This window comes from Athene cunicularia (assembly GCF_003259725.1).
Source record: "Athene cunicularia isolate RWA chromosome 11 unlocalized genomic scaffold, athCun1 chr11_part1, whole genome shotgun sequence".
NCBI classification, from domain to species: Eukaryota; Metazoa; Chordata; class Aves; order Strigiformes; family Strigidae; genus Athene; species Athene cunicularia.
This window is the reverse complement of record NW_020799113.1, coordinates 19905418-19931060: the sequence shown is the minus strand read 5'-3', so window position 1 is coordinate 19931060 and position 25643 is coordinate 19905418. Positions and strand designations below refer to the sequence as shown.

The window sequence follows — 25643 nt, the reverse complement described above, 5'->3', positions numbered from 1 at the left end:
AGGAGGGCCGGGGCTGGCCGCCGCGGACCTGGCCGTAGATGACTGCAGAAGCGCAGCAGGCTCTGTCCTCTCAGCCCCCTCGGGGCGCTGGGAACTGTGTGGCGGCCTCAGTCCCCGCGGGGCAGCGGCGGGAGCTGCCGAGGGGCACTCGGGGCCGACGCCGTTTTGTCTGGCCGGGACCTGTTCCCTCCCCCGGGGCGTCCCGCACCCGGTTGCATCAGCTGCTCGCGGGCGTGGGACGCGCTGGGGGTTGTTTGGGGACTGGACTCGGCTTCCGTTAAATATTAACTGCCCCCGCCGCTCCCCGGGTCACTGTGTGTCCTGCGGGGTGTTGGGGAAGGTGCGCAGCCACCCGGTGTGCGGGTGGCCTGTGCGGGGACATCCCCCTGCGCGGGGGTAGTGGGTGGGCTGAGGCACTTTCTGGGGCTTTGTCGTTGTTATTATTGAAAGCTTTTCCCCCTTCAGCAGCAGCCCGAGCTGTGCATGTCGAGGTAGCTGGGTTTGTAGAGCTGCTTGCTGTGGTGAAAATGCAGAAGTTCGACTTCTCGGTCTCGGGTCTGGTGAGCTGGTGCCGTGGAAGCTCAGCGAGCGTGGCATTGCCCTGCTCTGCCAGCTGCCTTTCAGCAGGAGGATATGCTTTTTTTTTGCCTTGCTTTCCCTAGGAGCGAGGTGGTTGCCCAGAAAGGCGATCAGCATGCTTTCACCCGCTGCCGTGCTGCGCTAGGAAGGCTCTAGGTGAAGAGCTGCTGGGCTGCGTCTGATGGGCTGTAACACATTCACTTGACACCACCTCCAGCGCTGATCAGATTAGCTGGTGCTTCGGATCTCGAAGAAACACAGATGTTTTTGTCGGGACTATAAGAGGCCGCACATAACAAAGTTCTTTGCCGAAGGACTGCTTTATCCTCCTGCTGATTAAGACCTCGGTGTTGGTAGTCTTGAACTTTTGTATTCTATTGTTCCTGTCTCATTAGCTGAATTTAGCTGGGCACAGTTCCCTTAATGTGTGAGGTGCTTCCATCTGCCTGCGAGTTGTCAGCTACTGTTTGCCGGTGCTTGGCAGAGCAAATCATCCCATTCTTTGTTTTCTTTCTTCAAAGGCTGAAGAGGACCAAAAGTTGATTTATTCTGGGAAGCTGCTGCTTGATCATCATTATCTGAGAGAGTTGCTGCCAAAGGTATAAAAAACTTTTATGATGTGCTGAAATATATAAAGAAAACTGATTGCTTTTTTTAATGTGTTTTTCCTTACATTTTAGCACGGGGAGTTGCATGCTCTTCATTTGGTATACAACTTCAAGATGCCTGCAAATGTGCAAAAAACCAATGCAGAGGTACTTAAACTAAGTTAACATACTACTCCAAATCTGAGTTCTGACTAAAACCAGGAAGTGCTGAATGGCTATTTTAAACTTCACTGGAACTGCAGATGTTTCCTACTAGTGCAGTGGTAGTATTATTTTGTAATAATTTGTTTAGGAATGCAAGAATGTATTTGGATTAAGCTACTCTACATTTATTCTGTGAAGATTCCCATTGCATTTAAGAAATATCAAAACTTTAGTTGTAACACGCTGCTCAGGTGAGAAGTGATTTCTAGTAAATTGACTATTACATTGTGTGTCCCAGGCTCTTTTGGACAGTGGTTGTGCTTGTGGTCAGAAGACACAGTAGTTAAAGTGGAAGTGGTTCTGATCTGTGTTGTGGGATGGGGAAGGAAGAATGCTGTTAGCTGAAGACACTTTAACTGCTCTCATTAATGACTCAGCCTGTAGAGAGGAAGCCAAAGATGAGCCTTAATGCTTAAACTGAGTATTCGCTGGTCTGAGTGCAAATGGCCAAAACCAATTTTGACTTCTAAGTAGATGTGCTAATGTGTCTAGGGGTGTGTTTATATTGCCCATTATAGGCAATTTGAGCTATCCTACCCAGAGATGTGAGCTAGCTTTGATCTGGATATTATACAGATCTGTAACCACAGAACAGCTCCTGAATTCTGTGTACAGCAGTTTGTGTATATAAGTACAAACTTACCATAGGTAAAAAGCCAGTGTCCTGAGTGTGGTTTCCTCTGTTCCAATTAAATTTTTATAACCAGCTGGAACCTGACTGCAGGCATTAAAACTAATAGATGTGGGTGTAGATCTGGTGACAGTGAAGAGTAATATCAAGTCAGTCTTACATGCCAGTCATTTTTTAAAGTGCTTTAAAATACTGGCGGAGATGCTTGTGGCACAGTGCTCAAAGCAGTGTTGGTACTGTGGCAGTACCCAGAGGTGGTGCAGGACAAAGTGTGTGAACTGTGTAGCAGTTAAAATATGAGCATATTCAATGTGGTGTAACCTTTTTATGTAAGGTATGCATAGTGCCCCGAATAAACCTTGCTAACTGCATTGCTGTCCCTAGGTTAAAGCTGATCAGCCAAAATTATTGTCAGAAGCCAGTCAAGAACAATCTGTATCTTCCTCAGATGATGAAAGAATGACATGCTCTTCTGGTGGGCAGTCTTCAGCAGAAGTTGGTAACAGGTAGATACAGTTCTTAAGTACATCACTGAAATATTTTCAAACATTGACTTTGTTGGATGCCAGCTCCTTATGCCACATATACAGTCTTAAGTCTATAGAACATGGGTCAAAGATGGTGAGGTTATACATAAAAGCTTCAGTGGATGTGGAAGAAGCTAAAAGAAAATGCACTGCTCTGTTAGTTGAAAATCTTTGCTTTATTCATGTGGGAGGAGATGTCTTTAATACTCTAAAGGAAGGATTAATTTTGCATTTGGATGCACAAAATGTCAAAAGTGATTGATATTGTCTTGTAATAAATGACTCTTGCAGTTTGTCCAATATTTGCTAATGAATGTGTTCAAATTTTGACCAAGGCTGGAAACAACTCGACACCCCTTCCAAACTGTGACTCCTGGCTTCTCTGCTTATACAACCTACAGCATGCTTCAGATGTCCTGGTTTCAGCAGATTTATGCAAGACAGTATTACATGCAATAGTAAGTTTTCTATCCAAAGCTACCAGTAGGAAGTAGAAACTGTAATGCAAGGAAACAGAGCTTCTGGCAGTTTCTCCTCTTTTGATGGTGGCTGGAGGACTCTTTTCTGTTGTAACTTAATGCTGAGTGGTGTGGGAACATACCTGTAACTGTAATGTGGTGCTTGGCTTACTGGTTGGGCCAGTGGTTTTGAATTTGGAAATTGTAGATCTCACACTTTTTCTTGGGAGGGCAGGTGTCTGTAGATTAAATGTAATCCTGCTTGATGGTCCTTAGCTCTTGACCATTTTTTTGACTGTTTAAAGTAGCACACAGCACTGATGGAAAAATCAGTGACAAAGGTAAAGCTGAGACTTGCAGAAGCCTTCTAAACTACCTTTAGATTGCTCTAAAGTATTTTTTTGCAAAGGATTAAAATGACTGTTCATAAGGTGGCAGGTGCCTAGTTTGACTTGCTGAAGTCACTATGCAACTTGTCATGGGTAGAACTAAAATCTGGATGTAACCCATCTGTAGCCTCTAAACTTGATGGTTTCTACTTGCATATGTTCTAACTCTGTACTTAGATGGACCAATTTTCTGTGCCTGTGGAAGGATTTGACTAATCCTTATTCTGTACCTTGTGTTCTCTGGCTTCAGCTTGGCTTCTGCTGCTGCATCTGCTGACCCAGCCCATGCACAACATTCTCAGGAGATACCAGTGGCACCAGTGACGCCTCCAGCACCTGTTCCAGACCCCTTTCCTGTACAAAATCAGGCGGGAAACCAGAATGCCATTGCCCAGGTTAATGCAGCAGCCAACCAGAACTTGCAGATGAATGCCCAAGGAGGTCCTCTCATGGAGGAAGAGGAAGAAGGTGGCAATCGAGATTGGTTGGACTGGCTGTACTCAGCAACACTGTTCTATGTCTTTGCCAACATTATCTATTTCTACTCCAGTCTCAGCAGATTCCTCCTGGTTATGGGTGGCACTGTGCTGATGTATCTGTAAGTATAGTATTAATATTTACTATTGTATCCAGAAATGTTTCCTTGAAGTACTGAGCTCTGTGCTGTGGTCAGTTTTCTGGAGGTTGAGCTTCATGTGACTCTTGTACCTTGCAAGGGTAAATTGCTCCTCTGTACTGGTATAACACAATCACAGAATCATCTGGGCTGGAAAAGCCCTTGAAGCTCCTCCAGTCCAACCATGAACCCCACCCTGACTGTTCCCAACTCCACCAGATCCTTCAGCACTGGGTCAACCTGACTCTTCACCCCCTCTGGGGATGGGGACTCCCCCTCTGCCCTGGGCAGCCCATCCCAATGCCCAACAACCCCTTCTGCACAGAAATCCTTCCTCAGAGCCAGCCTGACCCTGTCCTGGCGCAGCTTGAGGCCATTCCCTCTTGTCCTGGCGCTGGTTCCTTGGCTCAAGAGACTCATCCCCCCTCTCTGCACCCTCCCGTCAGGGAGCTGTAGAGGGCCAGGAGGTCTCCCCTCAGCCTCCTCTTCTCCAGACTAAACCCCCCCAGTTCCCTCAGCAGCTCCCCATCAGACCTGTGCTCCAGACCCTGCCCCAGCTCCGTTGCCCTTTTCTGGATACGCTTGAGTCATTCAATGGCCTTTTTGGGGTGAGGGGCCCAAAACAATATTTAGCAAAAATATAAATATAGCCTATGCCTGGATTAAGTGAAGAATGAGTGGTGGGTGATCATACCTGTTTTTTGTATTAATGCTTCTGATGTGGCTGGGTTTCTCTTTAGAAAACTACTTGAAACCTCATTAACTCTCAGTGTAAAGCCCCAGCAGCTTGGCAGTGCAGAGCAGACAGACCTGTAGGTTCAATGTAGTAAATGACAGTTGCTTGTTGGATAATTAAGTGTTTGAAGTCTGGGAGGAGGGTCTCACACCTGCTGGTTAAGTCATGTGCTCATGCAGGTTTTTCTGCTCTGTGTTGTGCCTCTGGAGAGCAGACCAAGCTAAATCGCATGTGGTGTCCTGAATTGTAGTTGAGCTCTCCTGGGGTGGAAATCAGATAAATTTTAAAAATGTGATAAAGATAGTGACCCCTCAGCTGACATGCTTGGGATGTCCTGAGAAGGATAATCTGTCCTCTTGAATTCTTCGATCAGTGAAAGAAGTTATGTAGGCCTCTGAATTCCTGTTGGTAGGTCTAGGAGTTGAAACTGGAGCAGCTCTAATGGTCAGCTCTACCAAATGCTATGCAGACTTGGAGGGTGGAAGTTAATTGCTTCAGTAAAAGTTTTTAAATTTTGCTATTGGTAACTGGACAGTTTATATTGTGGTTTACAAGGTGCAGGTGCTGTAGAGATACAAGACCTTCTAAGAAGGTCTATGTGGCCTCTTATATTTTCATAAGAAAATGCTGTCTTGCATGTTTTGTTGTGCCCTTCTTTTAGGATGAGTATAGAGAAGTTACCCAGGGGTGTGCATGAGCAGGCTCTCTGTACCTCTAGCAGCATGTTAGACACAAACCTGGATGTAGTGCTGCTTAATTTGAATGTACAAAGATGCTCAACCTTCCCCTCCTACCCCATGGTTTGGTGTCAACAGGAGGCTTTGAAAGTACTTACTGGGTGAGCACAGAAAGAGACCTTAATATGTGGAAGTTGCTGTCTGCAGCTCTGAGCAGTCAGATGTTAACTTGAACTGTGTTGGTGTAACAGGTGGGAGTAAAGTTTAAGCAGTATTAATAAAAATCTCTTGCCTTCCCCAGGCACCATGTTGGATGGCTTCCATTTAGACGAAGACCAGTTCAGCCCTTCCCAGGCAATGCTCCTCTTCAAGCTGCCATAAATCAGGACCAGAACAATAACTTACAGGTATTGTCTTGTTTTTTTTTTAAACTATGAGCATGAAACCCTGTGAAGTTTTACTTTCAGTTTTGTAATTACATGTAGTAGCAAAGTCTTTTCTCTAAACTTGTCAGAAACAGTCTTCCATGGTGGAATAATTGCCAGCCTGAGTTCTCTTTTAGTGTAGCCTATTCCTCTGTTCCACAAAATATTTCAGGCTAAATATTATTTCAGTTGTTTTTCTACTTTAGGGTGTTGTAATAGAGTGGCCTGTCACAGGCTGAACAGGCTCTGTAGCTGGAGATGGGGTTCAGACTCCTCAGTGGTAGGATTTGAGTGTATAAGCAATCTGAGTTGACACTTCTGGTTGATGTCAGTGAAAGTGAATTAGTTGTAAATACATACATAGTTCACCTGATCTGGTGCTTTGTGTCTGTCCTAAACACTGTTCTTGGACACACAGCATGTGTTAACATCTAATACTAGTGTGTAACTTGAGTTTTTTGACTTTGGTTGTCTGGGGATACTTGCAAGCTTTTTATAGTGTTGAGAGTAACATTTGGGTAACATGCTGTTTGACACCTGATTTTTCTAATGCATTCCTGAAACTATTTCATTTACCAAATAGCCTTTATTTTGGCAGGGAGAAAATGCAGGTGGAGCAGATGAATCTGAGGCATCTCCTGATGAGGGACAAGTTTTACAAGAACTGCAGCAGGCTAACCCTTCATTTAGGAGTACAGCATGGGTGTTTTTCAAGACTTTCTTTGCATCCCTCCTGCCAGAAGGGCCTGGAGTGACGCGCAACTGACTTGTCACGTGTCTACTTCTCTGAAACTGCAGTGGGATTTAGTCTACCTGAGTGAATTGGATACCAACTTCAAGCCAGGAGTGAAAGTGGATGACACTTCCTCTGGCTTTTACTGACCAAGCAAACAAAGCTGCAAGAAGCCTTAAGTCATTACAGCCTAGAGACTAAGATGCTTGCCTTCATTCCAAAGAACTTTGTTCCGTAGCATTTATTAGGTACCTATGTAGAGGCTTGGCATTGTAAACTTGTGCACTAATTGCACAGGCTATAAGCAGGTGTGTAAAAATGTTAGAGAAGCAAATTGCTTCTTTGGTGCAATGTGATTCCTTTTGGAATGTTTCTAATGCTATTTAAATTACACTGAGTGTAGGATCTCAAAAAATTGCTAGATATGCATTAGCAGACTTTTAGGAAAGATCTATTGTTAAAATTACTTCAAACAGTAGTTTAAATTTTCTGTAAATATTTTCCTATGAAGGAGGTATGGTGCAATTTCCTTGATGGACAAAGTGGACTGTAATTACAGGGACCTTTTAATAAGTAATTACCTTGGAGTTGCAGGCTAAACTTGATGTTGCCAAATTCAGATAGTTTAAACTCAAGGCTTAATTTCCTCCCTGCCAAATCATGGGAGAAGAATAAGTGTGTTTAGCTCTACCTAGCAAGAATTTCTGCAAGATGCAAACTTTTATGTAAGATGCTTTTGGATGCAAAGTTAAAACAGTCTAATGCCTGTATTCAACTCTGTGTTCTTACTCGAGCAACTATCTTGTATTACTTGTGTTCCCTTTAATTTCTGATATGGTTAAGGGCTTTGATTCCAATAAAATTTGCAGGCATTTATATCCATACTGGCATACACTGTACAGCATTTGGAAGACTACTTGTGCAAAGCAAAGGATGTGCTCTCACTTTGGTTTTGTTGAAAAATTATAAGTGAATTGGAATATGGGAAAAAGATGCTTGCAGACCCTTAAACTTGGCTCCTTGGCTAACTATTTTTCAGCAGCCTTTAGCATTTAAAGTGCCTTGGATAACTTGCAGTTTGTTTGCAGGCTAAAAGCTGCTAGCACAAAGGCCATGGATGTCTTGAAGCAGGTATTTCTGCAGGTACTTGGAAAGCTTGCAGTTTGACCCCTTGAGCCCAGGGTGTGCAATGCATTATGTCAGCTTGGGGATTTAACTTGGCTTGAAGTGTGCTCTAGGAACAACAGTGCAGCTTGTCATGATTTCCTCAGTGCTACCTGCAGTTGGCAAAACTGTTTAGGAGTGTCTTGTCAGGGTTAACATGCATGAGTTGGTACAAGCAGTTGTAACAGCCTAACTGGCAATGCTTGATCTTGCCACTTCAGATCAGACTGATGTTAGGCATAGTTTGCTGATGTTACCTGTGGTAGCAAGTTTAATGTTAGTGACTTTTTTGGGCTTTGAACAATTTCCTTTCCAAGCCTCTTAACAAGTAGGTTTTCTGCCACATCTTCAACTTGCTAGAGACTTAGAGAAGTTGATTAGGATAGTGGTAAAATTTAGCAATAGAGTCTGTAAATACTTGGAATGAAGTAATTTGAGAGGAGGTGAGTTTGTTACTTTGTATATTCTACATAAGCCTTTGAGAATGTTCTTGGATGTAAAGTCTCCTTTCTTGCCTTGGTAGTGGTAAGTCTCTCTGTGCTCAGCAGTGCCTTTTGTGGATGATGGAGGGTTTTTTATTCAGAGTATATCTGATCATCACTTGGGTGTCTCAGCAAGGTGCCTAAATCAACTGAGATACACATGTGCCCAGTCTTGGGAGGAGAGGAGGGTATTTCTTGGCAGCCAGAAAAACTGTTTTGGTATGGTTTAGGCAACAAGCACTGAGTGCTGGATTACTTGTGAAGCTTCTAATCTGAGAAGTTACCAGAGAGAGCAAAGCATCTGTTGTTGTCTTGAGGCTTTTGCTACTCCCACAAGCAGACTGACTGGTTTAAAATTAGCTGGAAAACTAATTAAGCATAGCAAATGTCACCGGAGGAATGTAGTGAGGCTCCTGGGCCTTAGAGAATGTTTCTTTAATGGCTTATTGAAATGTGTACTTCTCTTTGCTATTGTGGTGGAGGGAAGCTGTGGCTACAGCAGAGGACACTGGGCAAATAATGTGAAAGTAAATACTTTAATTCTGCAGAGACAGCTGCCAGCACTGCACCCAGGCAGGAGCACTGGGAAGTGAGAGCAGTGCTTGGCTGAGGGCTCAGAGCACCAGCCTGGTGGTGTGTGGAGAAACCCTAACTCTTACTAATCCTTAATCTGCCTTGCCTTTGCCCAGAACAGCCTGGGAGCAAGTGGGGATGGCTGAGGTGTGGGAGCAGAGGAAGGAACAGAGGCAGCTCGGCCTAGAGGAAGGGCAACATAAACAGATATGTTAAGCAGTGACAGCAAGAAAGGGGATATAGCCTGTATGCCAGCTGTGGGTGAGACAGTGAGCATGGGCCTTACATTAGCTGAGGGAATCAGGTTAGATACTAATTAAAAATGAGCCTTGAAACTTCCAGAGCAAGGCTGCTAAAAGAGCATAGGAATCCCAAATAGGTTTTCTGGGAATAACATGATCCTGTGCTTGTTGCAGAGAACAGAAGGGGCCTCAAGGCTGGGGATTTGGGAAGCTGGGTTTGTCTTGGCTTGCACTTCAAGCTGTGTGATACTGCTGCTAGTTTCAATCCTCTTTGTGCTTGCAAGCACAGCTGCATGCAAATGTTCTAGTGCAGCCCAGCTGTGGCTAATGTACCTGTTGAGCCATGGGTGTGCTGTGCGGGGCCTCCCTCAGAATGGGGGTGGGCAGGTGGTGAGGGTTCACAGCATGGCAAAGTGAGCAGCGGAATGAAACTAGCTTCTCTGCTGTCTCCTCATGTCTCCTTTCAGCTCTGCCCAGTTGAGAGCAGATTTCTGTCCTTGCTGGAAAACAAGTTGAGGGAGAAGTGTAGTCTCTTGCACATTTTTTCTTCTTGCTGCAGAAACTTCCAACAGGCTGCTCACTTCAGAAGTCATTGAAGTCCTGCTTGTCACGAAGAGTATGTTCCTTCAACTTGTGGCACAAAAATCTCGTGAGAATGAGGTTGTGCTGGGCAGATAAGCTGGGGGTGTGTGATGCCCCCTCTTCTCACAAGAGAAATTGTGCACATGCTTGTTGTCCCTGTTCTCATTTTCAGCAGCCAGGGACATCCCAAGGGCTGTGCACTTGTCCAGGAAAGTGTTAGAACCTCCCCCTGCTCTTTGCCCTGTGATCTATTATTTGCAGAGCTGTGCATCCAAAGGCCCTCCCATCAGATATGTCAGGCTGTCCCAGGGCCATTCCCTCCATTGTGTTATCAAACATGCCAACTGCACCTTCGTGACCTCATCTAGCCCCTCTGCTTTGTAAGAACAGCTCTTGAAATGTCTGCTAGTATTTAATGTTGTCTGAATGCCCAGTGGAATGATACCATGAAGCTGGCCTGGTGTACAGCCAGGGTCCTGAGCCTGCAGTGAGGACCTTGAGGTCAGTTCATGCTCAGGGAGGGTTGGGCAGATGCTGGGAGATAACTGCTTCTAGGCCTATGGCTTGTGTCTGCTCAGTGGCCTGTGCTGCAGAAGAACCACCCAGATTTCTTATATTAGCACTGAAAGTTGTATTTGTGGCTTTTTCAGTCTGGATTTGGCAGTGCAGAGTCAGAGCTGCAGAAGCACAGCTGGCTGCTCTTCCAGGCTTCAACCTAGCTGCCCTTGGCAGCCTCAGTGGTGACAAGCCTGGGCTGAATTAGGGCCACCTGTGTGTGCCAGGTTTTTTTGGGTTTTTTTAGATTGTTATGGGTGATACTGGTAGGGAAGAGCAGAAATTGAGTTGGTTTCAGGAGAATTTAATGGAAAACCATGTGGAACTTCATTGTCAAAAAAAATCCCTCATGGGTGGTTTACCCTCCCAAGTAATAGTCTGTTAAAATCTCACAATTCACAAACTGGAGTTTGAATTTATTTGCTGCCTAACACCCAAGCCTGTCATGGTCACAGTTTTTAACTGACAAATAACCTCTCTTCAAAGGTGAATCTTTCTTCAACCCAAGAGTCCTGCTGCTGGGGCTTGACAGCACAACCCAAGGTCTCCAAGGGCTGCTGCTGGATGTGTGGGGCTGACCATGGCCTTGTGCTGTTGTGTGAGGTGGAAGCAGCTGCCTGTGGGCTTGTCCTCCTGCCACCCCGGGGCTGAGCTGCTGCACGAGGCCCAGAGGAGGTGCTGGAGCCCGTCCTGCTGACGGGGCGGTGGGCCGCCAGGCTACCTGGAAGGCTATCTCAGGAAGCAGCTGCAGGGTAACACTGAACCCTTGGGTCAACGCAGCACAGAGATTAATGGCACTGTGATGTACCTCTGCTCTGGAGAGTGTGGGGAAAAACAACCCCAGTCCTAGGACAAACCCCAGCAAGGTGGTGAGCACATGTTCACGGCCTTCAGATAAAGCCTTGCACAGCAAGTATTTATCAAAACATCTTCTACTATCTTCTTTTGTAAGCACTACCCAGCAGCTTGGGCATTTAATCTCTTGTTGGGTTTTAAAGCCTTCTCTGCCCCTTGCTAGCTGAATTTAACCTTTCTTTGGGTTTTTAAATCTGACCTGTCTCCTGCTAGCCTGACCTTGCACTGGGAGGAGGAGGGGGGTGGGCTGCTGTGTCCCTGCTGCCCTGGCCTCTGCCTGGTTACTCCAGGGCAGGGATGCTTGCGGCACCTCCACATTCCATGTGCTTTTGCTATTGTAGGCAGAAAGTCTCCAGTCTTCCTGTTCTTGCTGGAGGTCAATGTCCGACAGTCCCTTGTCCTCCCTTGCTCTCAGCTTGGGTTATCTGCCAGCAGCAGCCTCTGAAGCAGGGGGCTGTAAACACACCACATTTGCCCTGACCAGCACACTGGCTCTGGGTTTTTGGTCTCTGTTATCTTCCCTGGGACACCAGTGACAAAGACCCCTGCATCAAAATGCCCTGCTTTTCCCTTCATGCTGGTATGAATGGCTGCTCTGGGTGAGGGGTACCTGTGGTTCTGCTCTGCTTTCATTTACAGTGACTGACACCAGCCTCAGTGGGGCTGCTTCCCTGCTGCAGTGTCTCCCATGGATCTGTTCCAGTAAGACTTAGACTGCATGCAAAACTCCCAAGTTTGTGTCCTGCAATAAAGGGGAGCATGTCCCTTCCTCTCCTGAAAGCTGTGCTGGGGACACAGGCTTGCATGACACCCAGCAGCACTGTGTTTGGCTGCCAGTTTAAGTGCCTTGCTGCCTCTGATGTATTTGCCCTGCTGTGCCTGGGGCTGCCCCCTCCTGCTCTGGCTGTAGGACTCCCTCACCCCTGGTCTTGGCCACTGCACCAACATCCCTTGAACTGCAAGCTGCTGAGGAGGTCTGGGCATGTGAGAGCCAGATGAAGAACTGAAATCAGAGTGGTTACAAAGTTAAAGCCTTTTGAATTTAAATCCTTTTGTAACACCTGTGCCCTTTTCAGCTTCCCTACAATGACACCTTCTAGCTGGGGCAGCAAGAAACCCACAGCAGCTGAGATGATGATGCTGGGCTGCCATGTAACAGGGCCTATGCTGGTCAGACAGCTGCTGTCTTTATACATGCTTCTAACCTTTAATTCACAGAATCATCTAGGTTGGAAAAGACCTTGAAGCTCCTCCAGTCCAACCATGAACCTCACACTGACCATTCCCAACTCCACCAGATCCCTACTCTTAAACACCTCCAGCGATAGGGACTCCACCACCTCCCTGAGCAGCCCATTCCAACACTAACAACCTATTCAACTGTTCATTTATAATGTACCATCTTGCAGCAGGCAGCCTGTTCTAGGCCACAATGCTGCTCGTCTGGAGGAAGCCTGTGGATGCTTTGGTTTCCCTCGGCAGGTCAGTGACCGCAAGTGCCTCCCATGGGGTACCCAAGGCCATTCACTTTCTCAACTCAGGAAGAAAACAGCACAGTAGGGTGGGAGCTGCTGGACAGCGGGGCTCCCAGGAGGAAATGTGCTCACCCAGTGCAGGGAGGATGAGGCATCTGCCAGGGAGAGGAGGGAGGCTGGCACCTTGTCTTCCTCAGGGGTTTGAGGCTGTTCCTGCAGCATTAACAAAATTTCACCTTTCCTTCTCCATCAAGTTTTGCTGGCAAAATGGTTCACAGGAGCTGCTGCAAGCCTTGTTGGTGAAATAACCTCACTTGTTTTGTCCTGGAGCTCATTTCGGATTGGGCCCCAGCACCACAACAGGGGTGTGGGGAGACAGTGGTGTGCAGGGCAGGTGTGAGTGAGGGATGGATGTGAACCTGGGTTTCTAATGTTTCCCGAATAGCAGCTGAGAGGCTAGGGGCATGAAAAGCTCCAGCTTAGTGGGTTCCTCCCCATCTGGAAGGTGGCAAACCAAAGATGGTCCACAAATCCAGCTAGGAGGCAGAGAGCATCACAGTCTTGTGGTCATGGAGCTCTCCAGGGATGTGGGAGATTTGGGTTCACCCAGTGGTAGCAGGAGGAACCCCTTTCCCAAGAGCATGTCTCAGTTTCTCCACAGTGTGCCTAAAATCAGTGGAAGGAGGAGCAGTTAATGTAGGTATCTTTCAAAGATGGCTTTTCTGGGAAATTACTGTAGTAATGCAAAATATGGAATATTTCTGCATGAAAAGCAAATGATGATCTGGCTGGAGGCTGACTGCAAGGCTGCTCCCTTGACTTTATCCTCTCACAATCTCCATTCCTCTCCAGCTTTCTCCACATGCCTTGATGTCTGCATGTCCTGAGTTAAAGCAGTCTTGGCAGGAGCACCAAGTCCTGTAGCCCAAGTGCCTGCTGTGGGAGGAAGGCAGTGTGTGACTTAAGGAAACTATAGGAAGATTAGGAAATGTGTGATGAGTTTTGATAACCAGAGGAAGCGGGTCATGTCCTGCTTCGAACCAGGTCCTCTTGGAGGTATGAAAGCAGCCTGTGCCACGATCAGGAATCAGTCTCTCTCACCAGCGCTCTCTGCTCTGGCTGAAGATGCTCTGGACTGGCAGGATGAGGCTGGGGACCTTCAGGATCTTGCTAATCCTTGTCCACACAGTAGCAGCCTGTGACTTTGGGCCCTTCCCTTACCGTGTCACGGGGATCGTCTGCAGGATGACCAAACCTGCGGCATTGCTGTGTAAGTGCTTGCTGTATGGGGCTCTTTTTCCCCCCACTCTACCAGGAGAAGTTAGTGAGAGATCAGCCAAGTGAGGGAGTTTCTTGCTTCCTTGGCTCTCATGGAAACTCTTTATCTAATAAGATGTATTAATACCTGCCTGGGACCATGTGTACAAGCATGGCCACTTGAGCTGAATAGGCACAACTTCTCAAAGGAGCTAGAAAGTAGTTCCCAACCCTTCTCCTTAGCCCAGAAATTTAGTATTGTTTCTCACTGGGGGCTGATGTGGTGGAAGAAGTACAGCAAATGCGTGTTTGAGTTCTCATCTCTTGGGGTTGGTGTGCAGAAGGGGAGAAACAGGTTTTCTCTGCTGCTGTGGGTTTATTTGCAGGGATTTGGGGGGCTCTGTGGGTGGGGATGAATAATTAGTGCTTTGTGAAGGGTGGGAACAGTTCTGTCCCATCCCCTTTGACAGTGGTACATACAGAGGAGGTTGCTGGGCCAAATTAAGAGAGGGTATTTCTAGAAAGAAAAAATCCTGTACAAGCGTGTTACTGAGGCTGGAATATGTTAGGAAAACGGGTACAAAAAATTGAGTCTCAGAAGTTTTCCTTTGGAGACCCAACAGATGACTGCAATACAAGTAAGCAGCAACAGAGAAAAGTGCTGGGGTAAGGTCAACAGCTTGTGTGGCATCAGGACAAGCACAGCCTTGACCTTTCCAAAATCTGCCCCTAAAGAGCAGGTGAAGTGTGTGGAAGCTGGGCTTGATTCCCTGGCAACAGCCCTGCTGGTGACTGTCGAGTCACATATGCTGCTGTTCCCAGCTGCCATCAGCTGTTAAAGTCAGGGATATTTATTTAGTTGTTTATTTATTTATTTTATTTACTCTGAAGCTACCTGTAGTGCTTCTTTAATCTAATGAAAATGCCTTGGGTAGAACTCTTCTGTAGTGCTTTACAGAATTCAGAGTGTGAACCTGACTTTGCAGCTAGGAGAGACTGCGGTTGATAGCTTTGCTTTTTTCTTCCACTCACAGTGAACCAGGAAACGGCACAGGTCATTCAAACAGCATTCAGAAATGCCAAATTCCCAAATATCACCGGGGAAAGATCCATGCGGCTCCTTGGCAAGGTGGCTTATGAGCTGACTCAGTGAGTATCTCTGTGTCTCTGTGCTGGTGAGGTGCGGGCAGATGGGGGGAAGAGAAACTGGGCTCAGAGGGAGCTTTGATCCAGCAGTTGCTGGTGAAAACAAAGTTCTAGATGAAGGCAGACACATTTTCAGATTTATGCCTTGCAGACAATTTGCATCTTAAGATTTAGGCTGCTGATGTATTATTTTAAGAGCTTTTCCAACTCGGTGGGCAGAGAGCGAGGCAGGGCATAGAGCACATGTGTGACAAGGGGGATGGGAGCTCTGTCCCTGTGAGGGCTGGAGCTCCTGGGGCTTCTTGCCGACAGATGGTGCCCATGACACACTGTCGCGGCTGCCAGAGCCACCCTTGTCAGCAGGATGTCACTTGGCCAGGCTTTGTGACAAACAAGGCTGGGTTTTGCTGTGTTGTTAACTTTTATTTGGGGACAGCAAATACAATGATGCAAAGGCCACTGAATGACTCGAGCGTGTCCAGAGAAGGGCAACGGAGCTGGGGCAGGGTCTGGAGCACAGGTCTGATGGGGAGCGGCTGAGGGAACTGGGGGGGTTTAGTCTGGAGAAGAGGAGGCTGAGGGGAGACCTCATCGCACTCTACAGCTCTCTGACAGGAGGGTGCAGAGAGGGGGGATGAGTCTCTTGAGCCAAGGAACCAGCGCCAGGACAAGAGGGAATGGCCTCAAGCTGCCCAGGGCAGGGTCAGGCTGGCTCTGAGGAAGGATTTCTGTGCAGAAGGGGCTGTTGGGTGTTGGAATGGGCTGCCCAGGGCAGGGGGGGAGTCCCCATCCCTGGAGGGGTTGAAGAGTCGGGCTGAGCCAGCGCTGAGGGATCTGGTGGAGTTGGGAACAGTCAGGGTGAGGGTCATGGTTGGGCTGGAGGAGCTTCAAGGTCTCTTCCAACTGAGATGATTCTGTAATTTCCTGCTATGACTGTGGCTGACATAGAGCACTGCAATAAAATTGGGTTATTTCTGCAGCACATTGCTCTGTGTTTTGGGTTTAAAGCATTCCCCCCCCATATCCAAACATTGCAGGGGAGGTGCTGTGCACTGAGGCTGAGCCAAAGCCCCATTGCCCTTGTGCATGGCCCCTGTGATTTGCAACAGCTCCTGAGTCTGGAGTTGGTACAGGTCCTTAGAGACCCCATGTCCTCAGAACAAACCTGTCTCACCTGGTTACAGAAAGTAGCCTCAGGGTTGGAGACAAACTAAGTTTCTGTTGTTTCTAGCATCCAGGTGAATGGCTTGTCCATAGAGCAGAGCGAAGTGGATCTCAAGGAGAACGATGCCATTCACATTGCCATCAAAAACGTGACAGCCTTCTTCAAAGGGACTCTGACCTACGGCTACGCTGGGGCCTGGTTGTAAGTACCTGGGGGCTGGCTGCTACCAAGCACCATGGCCCCAGCTCCTGCTGCTGCCTGCAGGCAGGACTGGCCCGTGGCACGAGTAGGGGTGGAGTGGCTGCGCTCCTCTGGATCTCTAGCAGCGGCAGCACTGCTTACTGCTGAAGCGAGACAGGACTTTATATGCTATTACTGCTCTTTTCATCTTGCTTTCTGCCTTTCTATTCTCACTGTCACTCCTTGCATGAGGAGACAAGATAGCGAAAGCATACAAGCTGATTTCTCCACTCTCCTTCACTACTCTATAAACTCAGAGTGGGGAAAAAGGGGCTTTAATGCTCCCATTCCAAGTGCTGCTAAGGTGGTGGCTTGCAATGATTTAAAGCCAGAGTATTTGAGATGGGCTGTTGCATGCTGGGGTTTTGTACACCACAGTGCAAGGACTGATGTGAAAGGTGTTACAAAACCCACCCTGCAGCTGACAGGTGATCAGGGAGAAGCTGCTTCCAGCACGGGTTGCTAAATATCCTCTCTTCTGTCATTACAGTTTGAAGCTTTTTCATTCAGTTGATTTTGAAATCGAGTCTTCCATTGACCTCCAGATAAACATTAAACTGAGTAAGTAATGTCTGAGAATTGCTACCTGTGGGAGCCTTTGTGTGTGTGCTCCCTCCAGAGCAGCAGGACAGACTGGGCAGTGGGCAGCGAGCTCTGGCTGGCTCTGCTCACCTCTGTGGGGATCAGACAGCACCCAGGGGCTGGAAATGGGTCTCTAGCACCCTGTGCACACAGGCTAGGAGACAACATGACCTTCAAAGCCCTCAAAGTTTTAACAGATGAAACAGAGGAAGATGGTATAAATCAGTTCAGCAAAGTGGTGCTGTTTTACACCAGCAGCAAAGGAAGAACGGTTCGGCCTTCTGGACTCTCTTCAGGACTGGCTTTTCATGATGACTCAAAAAAACATGTTTCAAAAGAGTGAGCCAAATGAGGGCTTTGGTTCAGGAGGTTTGAACCTTCTTATAGTCCACTTTTTTAGCTGTCTCCAGGTCAAGGTGTGCTCTGGGAAACAAAGCCTCTTCCTCAGGAAGGTCAACAGACTTAGACTAGAAAGGGACAGAGACAAACTGCACTCCTCCACTTCTCATAAGGGATGAGAGGGATGTGGGTTATTATATGTGCCTCAAAATACATTTTCCTTCTAAGCTCCCAGAGGAAGAGCTGCGTGAAGCTCTCATCAACAGTATATTGCAATTTCCCAACTTTTTGCAATACGACTTCATTCCCTCCCACTCTTGTTTGTGGGTTGCACATACTGCCCAAGTTGTTCTGGGTGATGTTAGGGGGCAACTGAATGCCTGACAACAGGAGCAAGCGAAGCTGGCAGGTATCCAAGTGAAGCATGAAGAAGGCTGTCTGGCAGACTAGTTTGGCTGGAGCTGCAAGCAGAAATCCTCCACCCAGGTGCAAGGTAGCCCCATTTGCCCCACTCTGCAGGGTCTTAAACCATTTGGAAACATCCTCCGGGAGGTGTGGGGAACTCTGCAGACCTGAAGCAGGGCATCACTGCAGAGGGGCAGCCAAAGTGCACTCGTCCTCCTCATCTCAGTAGCGTTAGCTATTTTTTTTTTCTTTTTTCTTTCATACCATGCAGTGTGCCAGAAGGACCAAGTGGCTGCTGATGCCTCAGACTGCTACCTGACTTTCCACAAACTTAAGCTTCACCTCCAAGGAGACAAAGAGTGAGTCCGTCCCCCTTCAAAATCAGGCTTCACTTGCCCCTCTGCTCGTCCCCGAGTGCTTCAGCCCAAGTGTCACTCCCCGAGGGGACCACTGGGCTGTCCCTGACCCTCCTCCCTGTCTTACACAGACCGGGCTGGCTGAAGCAGCTCTTCACAGATTTTATCTCCTTCACTTTGAAGCTTGTTCTCAAGAGTGAGGTAAGATCAGCCATTGCTTGTGGACAGAGGAAAGGTTGGTTTGTATGCTATACATTCCTCTGCTCACATATGCCCACAAGATAATAGCAGTGTAATTTTAGTGCTTGCAAAAAATAAGACAAAGAAATAGAATCCACAAAAAACCCAGCTTGGATGAGGTGAAAGGTTGTGCCTACACTGAGATCTCTTATGGTACTGGACTCTGGCAAACAGCCCACAGATCTCACCGCAAGGCCCAGCTCTGCTCTACAATCCAAAATCCTAATCTCTGCCTTCAGTTTTTCCCTTCTTTTCCTCTTGTAGGTGTGCAATGAAATCAATTTTCTTGCCCAGGTGCTGGCAAATTATGTACATGATTTAGCAGGTAAATATCCTTGTTTTTTCTTTTTTTTTCTTTTATGTGCAACTTTTAACATTTGAGCCCTAGCAGGGCAGTAGCCACATCCATCAAAAAAGTCATTCAAAAATGTGTATGGGATCCCAATCCCTCAGACAACAGCAAAATAAACCTTAGCACTCTTATGTTTTCAATTTTCTCTATCAGTTTGTTTTTTAAGGGTGATTGCACTGGTTGAAATACACATTTCATTTCAAAAGATATTTCTCCTTTATTATGTAATAACCAGAGGTGTAGGATAGCTGCAGAAGGACTGATGTTAGCTAGAACAGGAGCATTTGTCAAGCTCTGGGATCCCCAGCATAAGGAGGACACAGACCTGCTCGAGTGGGTCCAGAGGAGGCCACAAAGATGACTGGGGGGGCTGGAGCACCCCTCTGCAAGGACAGGCTGGGAGAGTTGGGGGTGTTCAGCTGGAGAATAGAAGGCTCCGGGGAGATCTTAGCCTCCCAGGACTGAAAGTAAAGTACAGGAAAGCCAGGGAGGGACTCTTTATCAGGGAGGGCAGTGATAGGATGAGGGGTAACAGTTTTAAACTGAAAGAGGGTAGATTGAGATTAGATATAAGGAAGAAATTCTTTATTGCAAGGGTGGTGAGACACTGAAACAGGTTGCCCAGAGAAGCTGTGGCTGCCCCCTCCCTGGAAGGGTTCAAGGCCAGGTTGGATGGGGCTTTGGGCAACCTGGGCTGGTGGAAGGTGTCTCTGCCTGTGGCAGTGGGGTGGAACTAGATGATGCTTAAAGGTCCTTTCCAACCCAAACCATTCTGTGATATGCACTGGAGTACTGGGACTGAGCTATTACAGCATCTCTATCTGCCTGCTGAAGATTTTCTAATGGTTCCCAGTCCCAAATATCAGGGAAAATGAACAAAATGTAAAACTGAGAGTAATTACCCCTATTACCCAGTGGAGAAACTGAGTCAGTGAGCAGTAGCAGGATCAGCACTAGCACCCAAAGGAGTGGGACCCCTCAGTCCCATCCCTGTGTCCTTTTATAACTCCCAGTCACCTTCTGCAGCAAGTCCTTAAAAACACCTGTCACAAGCTCTGCTTAAGGTCATATTTCTGGTCTGAGGTTTTTATATTTTCTTCCTGCAGCAAATTTTGTCCAGGATAAGGATATCTCTGTTGATATCTCCCTTGCATCAGCTCCTTTAATAAAAGCAAATTACATAGAATCACATCACAAGGTAAAGTGACCCACGCTGCTCAGAGACCAAAGGTTTGCTGGCAATAATGATGTTTGCTGGCGGGCTGGGAGGGGCTGGTCGCTTGCTGTCATGCAGTGCTGCGGGGGTAAGTCTGGAGCAGGGGCTAATGCCAGCCTTTCACCCAGCGGAGGAGCTTGCTCTCTGCTCTGAGGCCAGCCAGGCCTTCGCCTTGCAATGAAAATGCAGGTGTTGACATCTTGTCCTGTCTCCCTGCTGCTTGTTGTGGCCAACATGCTTGCTTTCCTTTAAAGGGCCTTGTCCTGTACAAGAACTACTCCGATGTCTTCAGTGACTCTGTTTTCTCCCCGTCGCTGCTGACTGAGTCTCGAATGCTCTACTTCTGGCTGTCCGAACACAACCTCAACTCTTTGGCTTTGGCAGCGTTCTTAGATAAGCGCCTGGTGTTGACCTTCAGAGGGGAGAAGTTGCAGGTGACTTTCAGGGGAGGTTCTCTCATACATCATATTTTGGGGAGTACAGAATCGTCTAAATACTGTTTCTTGGTGAGAGGTAGTTTCTATAGAAGATAGAAATCTACCGTTAGTCACTACATGTGATACAGGCAGTCACTACAGGTGATCCTGGTCTGAAATTGGTACTTTCTTAGCAAGTGTGTGCTACCAGGTAGTGTAATCCTTTAGAGTGATAGAAAACTTGTCTTCTGAGTTGTAAAGTGATGTGATTTTCTGTGGAAGTACTGAGGTAGAAAGGGGAGGTAGGGTTTCTACTGGACAGAAACTCAGGAGGAACTCAGCCATGCCTCTGAACTAGGCACACACTGCACGTCAGTGCTCTGGCCCATGGACCCCACATCAGGACTAACCATAACCTCATCTTTCATTTTTCTACAATCTGTTTCTTCTTTGTTTCTGAAGGCGCTGTTTGAAATAGAAGACACAGAAGCGCAGCGGAAGATGGTGCAGATGGTAACTTTTGGTTCTATTCAGAGAATTTTATGTCAAATGAGCAGCTTCTCAAATGGATTCTGTTGCATTATAACATCTTGTGTCCTTCCCTCGATAACTTGAGTCTTGGGTGGGCCTGATGGTGAAAACCAGGGACTGGTGGAGCAACTGTTGTGCTTTGCAAGGATTTCTCCACCCTCTATGTTGGCACAGCTTCCCTGAAACCTGACTGAGCTATTGAGTTTGTGTGAACTGGAGGAGGAATTGAGGACTACAGAAGGGATGCAGCTGTGTGGCAAGTTGGCATGGAATTGGGATGTGGTATGGAAACAGCCTGACTCTTCTCTCTGCTCCTTACTTGACCAGATTTTTCAAGGCACCTCCTACAATGACTCTGTGGCCAAGGTGTGGAGTCTCGCCCACCCCCAAATCTCTCTTCAGCCTGAAGGGACAGTTGTGAAGTCCTTGGTAGCAGCGGAGGTCAGCGTCTTTCCTGCAGGAGAAGAGTCTCTGATGGTTCTGTACATGGAGAAGGTCAGTTCTTGCTTCTCCTGAGTATGAAGACCTTGGGACAGCCTCTGTCCTGACTCTGGACCACTCCTGATGCTCAGCAATAGTAATGGCAGGGAGCCCTTTGGGAAGGGTGGGTGGCTAAACCATGGGAGGTGGAGAAGGCATATCAGTTCTTTTCAACATTCCGATCTCTTCCCCTGTCATCTGAGGCTGGGAATGATGACAGTGGCTGTGTTAGCTCAACACCTCCTTTCTTAGTCCAGCCCATTACTGGTATGTGAGGTGGTAAGTGCAGCACTGGAAAGCTCTGATGAGCCCCCATTAACCTGCATCAGACACAGTGAAACTCCTTCAGCTGAGGTATTTTAGGAGAGAATGAACACACCACAGGAATGTATTGATTTTGGAATCTCCTCATTCCCAAGTTTTACGTCTGACCCCCACTTAGAGGATGCTTATCTCTGAAATGAAGAATGTTCTGAAGAATGCAAAGCTCAAAATATCACTTATTCCTCTATGTATGCCTGTATGAAAGTTCTTGCTTACACTGTGTTTTACCCCAGACTGCATTATACTGAATCTAAGGAGGCAGAAAAAATAAATGCCAACAGCCTTTCTGTCATGAGTAACATCAGAACAAAGCAGTATGTTTGTCCAGTCTTGTAGTTACGGGCTGTTACAGACACTAAACACTGCACAAAAGCAAATCCCTGCCTGAAGATAGATCAGAGTCTTTATAATTTAAAGGGTTAAACTATAATTGAGACTAATTCCCTCCTGTCCTTTGCAAGTACTCTATGTTAGCAGGCCATTACAGGGAAATATGCACAGCTGGATTTTGTGTTCCCAGTGATATATTGAAACAAATTTCTGGTAGGACTGCAGAAGCACTAAACCGGAGATGGTCCTCTCAGGAGACCTGAGTGGCTCTCAGGATGTGATCTGCTCCTGGCCTGCCAGACCCCTGGTTGTGTCCTGCAACAGGATCACAAAACGCTCCTTTTAAATGAATGTTTGCATACAGGCAAAATAAGAAAATGAGCCTAAATGGCCAGAATTCCAAGACTGCTTTATTTTTAAATTTGGTTATAAATAAAACCAGTACGGTAAGATTACTTGTGGTAGCCCTGGCTACCCTGGGGCTGACGTCTCCACATCCATTCTGGTGATCTTTCATGTTGAGATAGATGGTCATTGGGAAACAACACCCTATACAACCATTTCCTTCCTTCTGCAGGATTTGGTTCACAAAATGGTGATGAGCCAGTCTACAGCCCCGCAGGCTGAAGCTGTGGACATTGTGGGGGGGGAAAGTTAATTGTGTGCAAATGGAGAAGAAAGATGCCAACTTTCTCTAGTGATGTCTGCAGGCAAAGCCAGAAGGATGTTGAAGTCTGAGTCATAGAAATTAAACCAGAATTTCCAAATGCAACTCCCTGCTGTAAGGCAAGATGAGCTACATCTCAACTCTGCTGTTCTTCTCTGTGCAGGAAATCACAGTCACTATCCAAGCTGCCTATGAGGAAAAGAAGCTCATTTTGCATGCTTCGGATTCCAGGTCAGTATTGTGGTTCTTGTGGGTTTCATTGCCTCTTTCAGCTCATGTCTGAAAGCAGCACAAAAAGATCTCTGCAGTTCTGTCACTTTAGTGACTCTTTTCCCCCCTTTTTCCTTCCCTTCAGCATAGACTTTAAAGTCTTTAAATGCACAGCTGATCCAAGTGGGGTAAGTTCTAAGAAAGTATTCTCTAGGCCATTTGTAGCTAAATGATGTCTTTGAAACCTTTTTGTATTAATTTACTGGCTTTCAGAATGACCCATCCATAAGAAACTTCCTGCAGACAATAATCTCGGTTGCTGGGATCCCAGAAGTGATTTCAAGTGAGTTTTCCCTTTGGGGAAGGGTCAATATACTTCATAAGGTGTCTAACATCAGATCTCCCAAACCTAAGCACTGAGAATACACATCAATAACCCTGACAGCTGGTGAGGGGGAACCACATTACTGATGTGAATTTCTGTGGGATTCACTTGGGGAATGGGGAACCCTTTGTAAATGGCTGGGACAAAGGAAAAGTGAGTTTTCTGTCAGGCCGAAGGTTGTGGGGCATTGGGGCACAATTAGCTTTTGGCAACAGGCAGACAAGGTCATAGTACACGATGAGCAATAAGCCAGGACAGCTGTACTTGTAACTGGATGGGTTTACTGATTCCATAGGGATCCAGCTAGCTTTGACTTCACTGATGAACAGCAAAGGGCTTCATCTGTTTGAGATCAGAAATCCTGAGATCATCACAAGAAAGGTAAGCAGAGTTCAGGCATGCCTGACTCTTAAAGCCCTTCTTGGGAGTGTCGCATAAACTAATATAATACTTTTCTTTTTTCTCCTCCCTTTTTAGGGATATGTAATTGTACAACTTGACTTTAGCTTCCCGAATCATTTGCTGCTTGATTTTCTTGAGAAAAGATTATAGAATTGATCTCTTCATAAAGGAGTATAGGAACTTGTGTACAAACAGAAAGATTGTTTGTGAACCAATTAAAAAAACAGCTGATTTAAATCAACTTCAGTTGAATTTTCTTTCCTTTGCCTGAGAAACACTCCAGTTTCTGTGCAATTGTACTTCCACAGAGCCTCTCATCTGCAAGTCTGCACCTCTACACACACTATTTTTCAAGATCTTTAAAGGACTTGTGTGCTTAGGAGTAAGGGTTGGACCCTTGAGGTGCATGGGCTGTGGGTTAGCATTCATGGGAGGCAGCAGAAATGGGCTTTGCCCACCTTTTGGTGTCTCTCTGTTGTTATGGTTTGGAAATGCAGCACCTTTTGGACAGACCCTGGGTTTTGTTTTTACTATGAGCCAAGAGGCTTCTGATTTTAACAGACTTCAGCAACTCAAATGACATTATCAAACTCCAAGTAAACTCAGGACCACTTATGCTAAAAGACCTGGGTATGGCTGAAAAAAGCATATAGGTGTGATTTTTCAGTGCGGTACTATAACAGAGATCTTGTGCCCTGGGTACTCTCTTTACAGAGCCTGTAGTCTCTGTGTAGAGCTCTAGGGAAATTGTTATGCCCATGTTGTTGCAACAGTGTGAGCAAACTTGAGAAAAGTAATAAAAATGATAAGGAAGTCAAGGAGATTAAAAGAGAAAGTGTCTAGTCAGACAGCAGGCTCCTGTTCCTTCCTACTACAGTACAATAACTTATCTGAAGTGGCTCAGTTATTTTCCTGTACCAATTCATGTTTCCCTTCTTTAATTTGTCTTTTCACTTGGAAGAGATCTCAGGCAACAAATCTAAAACTAACAGTGGTCACATTTAAAAAGGCAGAGGATTACATTCTCCTCCCACACAAAGTGATATTAAAGTTGGGGCTTTCCACGACCAGCCCTGCGAGGCTGGTGGCAGGACAGCCTCAGTTTCTCAAGCCCCCTGGGCATTGCTGGTGGTTCCCTCACTGCCATGGTTGTCCTCCCTGCAGGATGAGCCAGGCCCCTCCAACCTGCTCCTCTCCTATCATCAATGCTGGAGGCCACCGAAGTCCCCCAGTACTTCCTTGCTCTGTGTGACCCCTGGGTTTCGTCAGGGGTCGTGGTGCCAAGGCTGGTGGAGCAGGCGACTGGGGCACTGGACGTGAGCCGAGTTTACAGGTTGCTCCATGGCAGCCAAGGAAAGTTTATCTTACCGGGTCTCAAACAGCCATGTCCGTGACACAGCAGGAGCCAAGTGGTGCAAAAGGTGTGACACCACAGTGTGGCCAATGTGGCCTTGCAGCCCTGGTGTAGTGGCCAACTTTCTACCTCTCTTCCCACCCTGTTCCCAACACCACCTCTGCTGGCTATTTCGGTACCGGCTAAGGGCTTGTCGGGGCTTCCTCCTGCTCTAAAGCCACCAGTGCTGAGGTGACATTTTCCCTCTCCCTCTCTGCATGGCAATGTCTGCTGAAGACAGTGGGAACTGGCTTCTGTCAAGAGGGTCCTCCTGAATGACATCCCACTAGAGTAATGAGCATCAATAAAAAAGAAATAATAATACGGGGGAGAAAAAAAAAGAAATGGCATTTTAAAATGCCCTTTTCCCCGCTTCAGCCGATAAAAGAAGCAGGAAAACGGCCAGTGGACCCCCAAGGGTCCTGAGCTGCTGCCCTGTGGGGCTGCGACCCCTCACCACAACACGGCGGCCAAGCCCTCGCCAGGCGCTGAGGGGCGCCGCGGGGTCCGCGCCTCGCCGAGCCAGGCTCCGATGCCGCACACTCATGTGCTTTCCCGGCAAAGCCGCTTCGCCGTCGGCCGGTTTCGTTTTCAGTTTCGGGAAGGCCGCGGCGGGGCAGCCCTGAGCTGCAGCCGCTCTAAGAGCGCGCCGGGACGGACCGCAGCCCGGTGAGTGCCGCGGGAGGGTCGCCCCGG

The 25643-nt window shown here is 47.1% G+C and overlaps 2 protein-coding genes across 2 annotated transcripts in view; both read left to right on the top strand.

Moving 5' to 3' along the window:
• Positions 1-7709, top strand: part of HERPUD1 (homocysteine inducible ER protein with ubiquitin like domain 1) — a 7910-nt gene extending 201 nt beyond the window's left edge. Inside the window, exons 2-8 of the mRNA XM_026856990.1 lie at positions 1012-1178; positions 1260-1334; positions 2407-2528; positions 2885-3007; positions 3647-3994; positions 5727-5832; positions 6449-7709. Coding sequence (XP_026712791.1) covers positions 1012-1178; positions 1260-1334; positions 2407-2528; positions 2885-3007; positions 3647-3994; positions 5727-5832; positions 6449-6616 — 1109 coding nt within the window. The 3' untranslated portion in view covers positions 6617-7709. The remainder of the gene's footprint in view (positions 1-1011; positions 1179-1259; positions 1335-2406; positions 2529-2884; positions 3008-3646; positions 3995-5726; positions 5833-6448) is intronic.
• Positions 7710-13636: 5927 nt separating this feature from the next.
• On the top strand, positions 13637-23850 carry CETP (cholesteryl ester transfer protein). The gene is made up of 16 exons (XM_026856772.1): positions 13637-13781; positions 14803-14917; positions 16146-16280; positions 16810-16880; positions 17917-18004; positions 18133-18202; positions 18506-18566; positions 19700-19791; positions 20064-20243; positions 20688-20738; positions 21084-21251; positions 22721-22788; positions 22913-22955; positions 23041-23110; positions 23448-23533; positions 23630-23850. Exons 1-16 carry the CDS (start codon positions 13637-13639, stop codon positions 23702-23704), a joined length of 1518 nt encoding a protein of 505 aa, XP_026712573.1. The 3' UTR covers positions 23705-23850.
• Positions 23851-25643: the final 1793 nt, after the last annotated feature.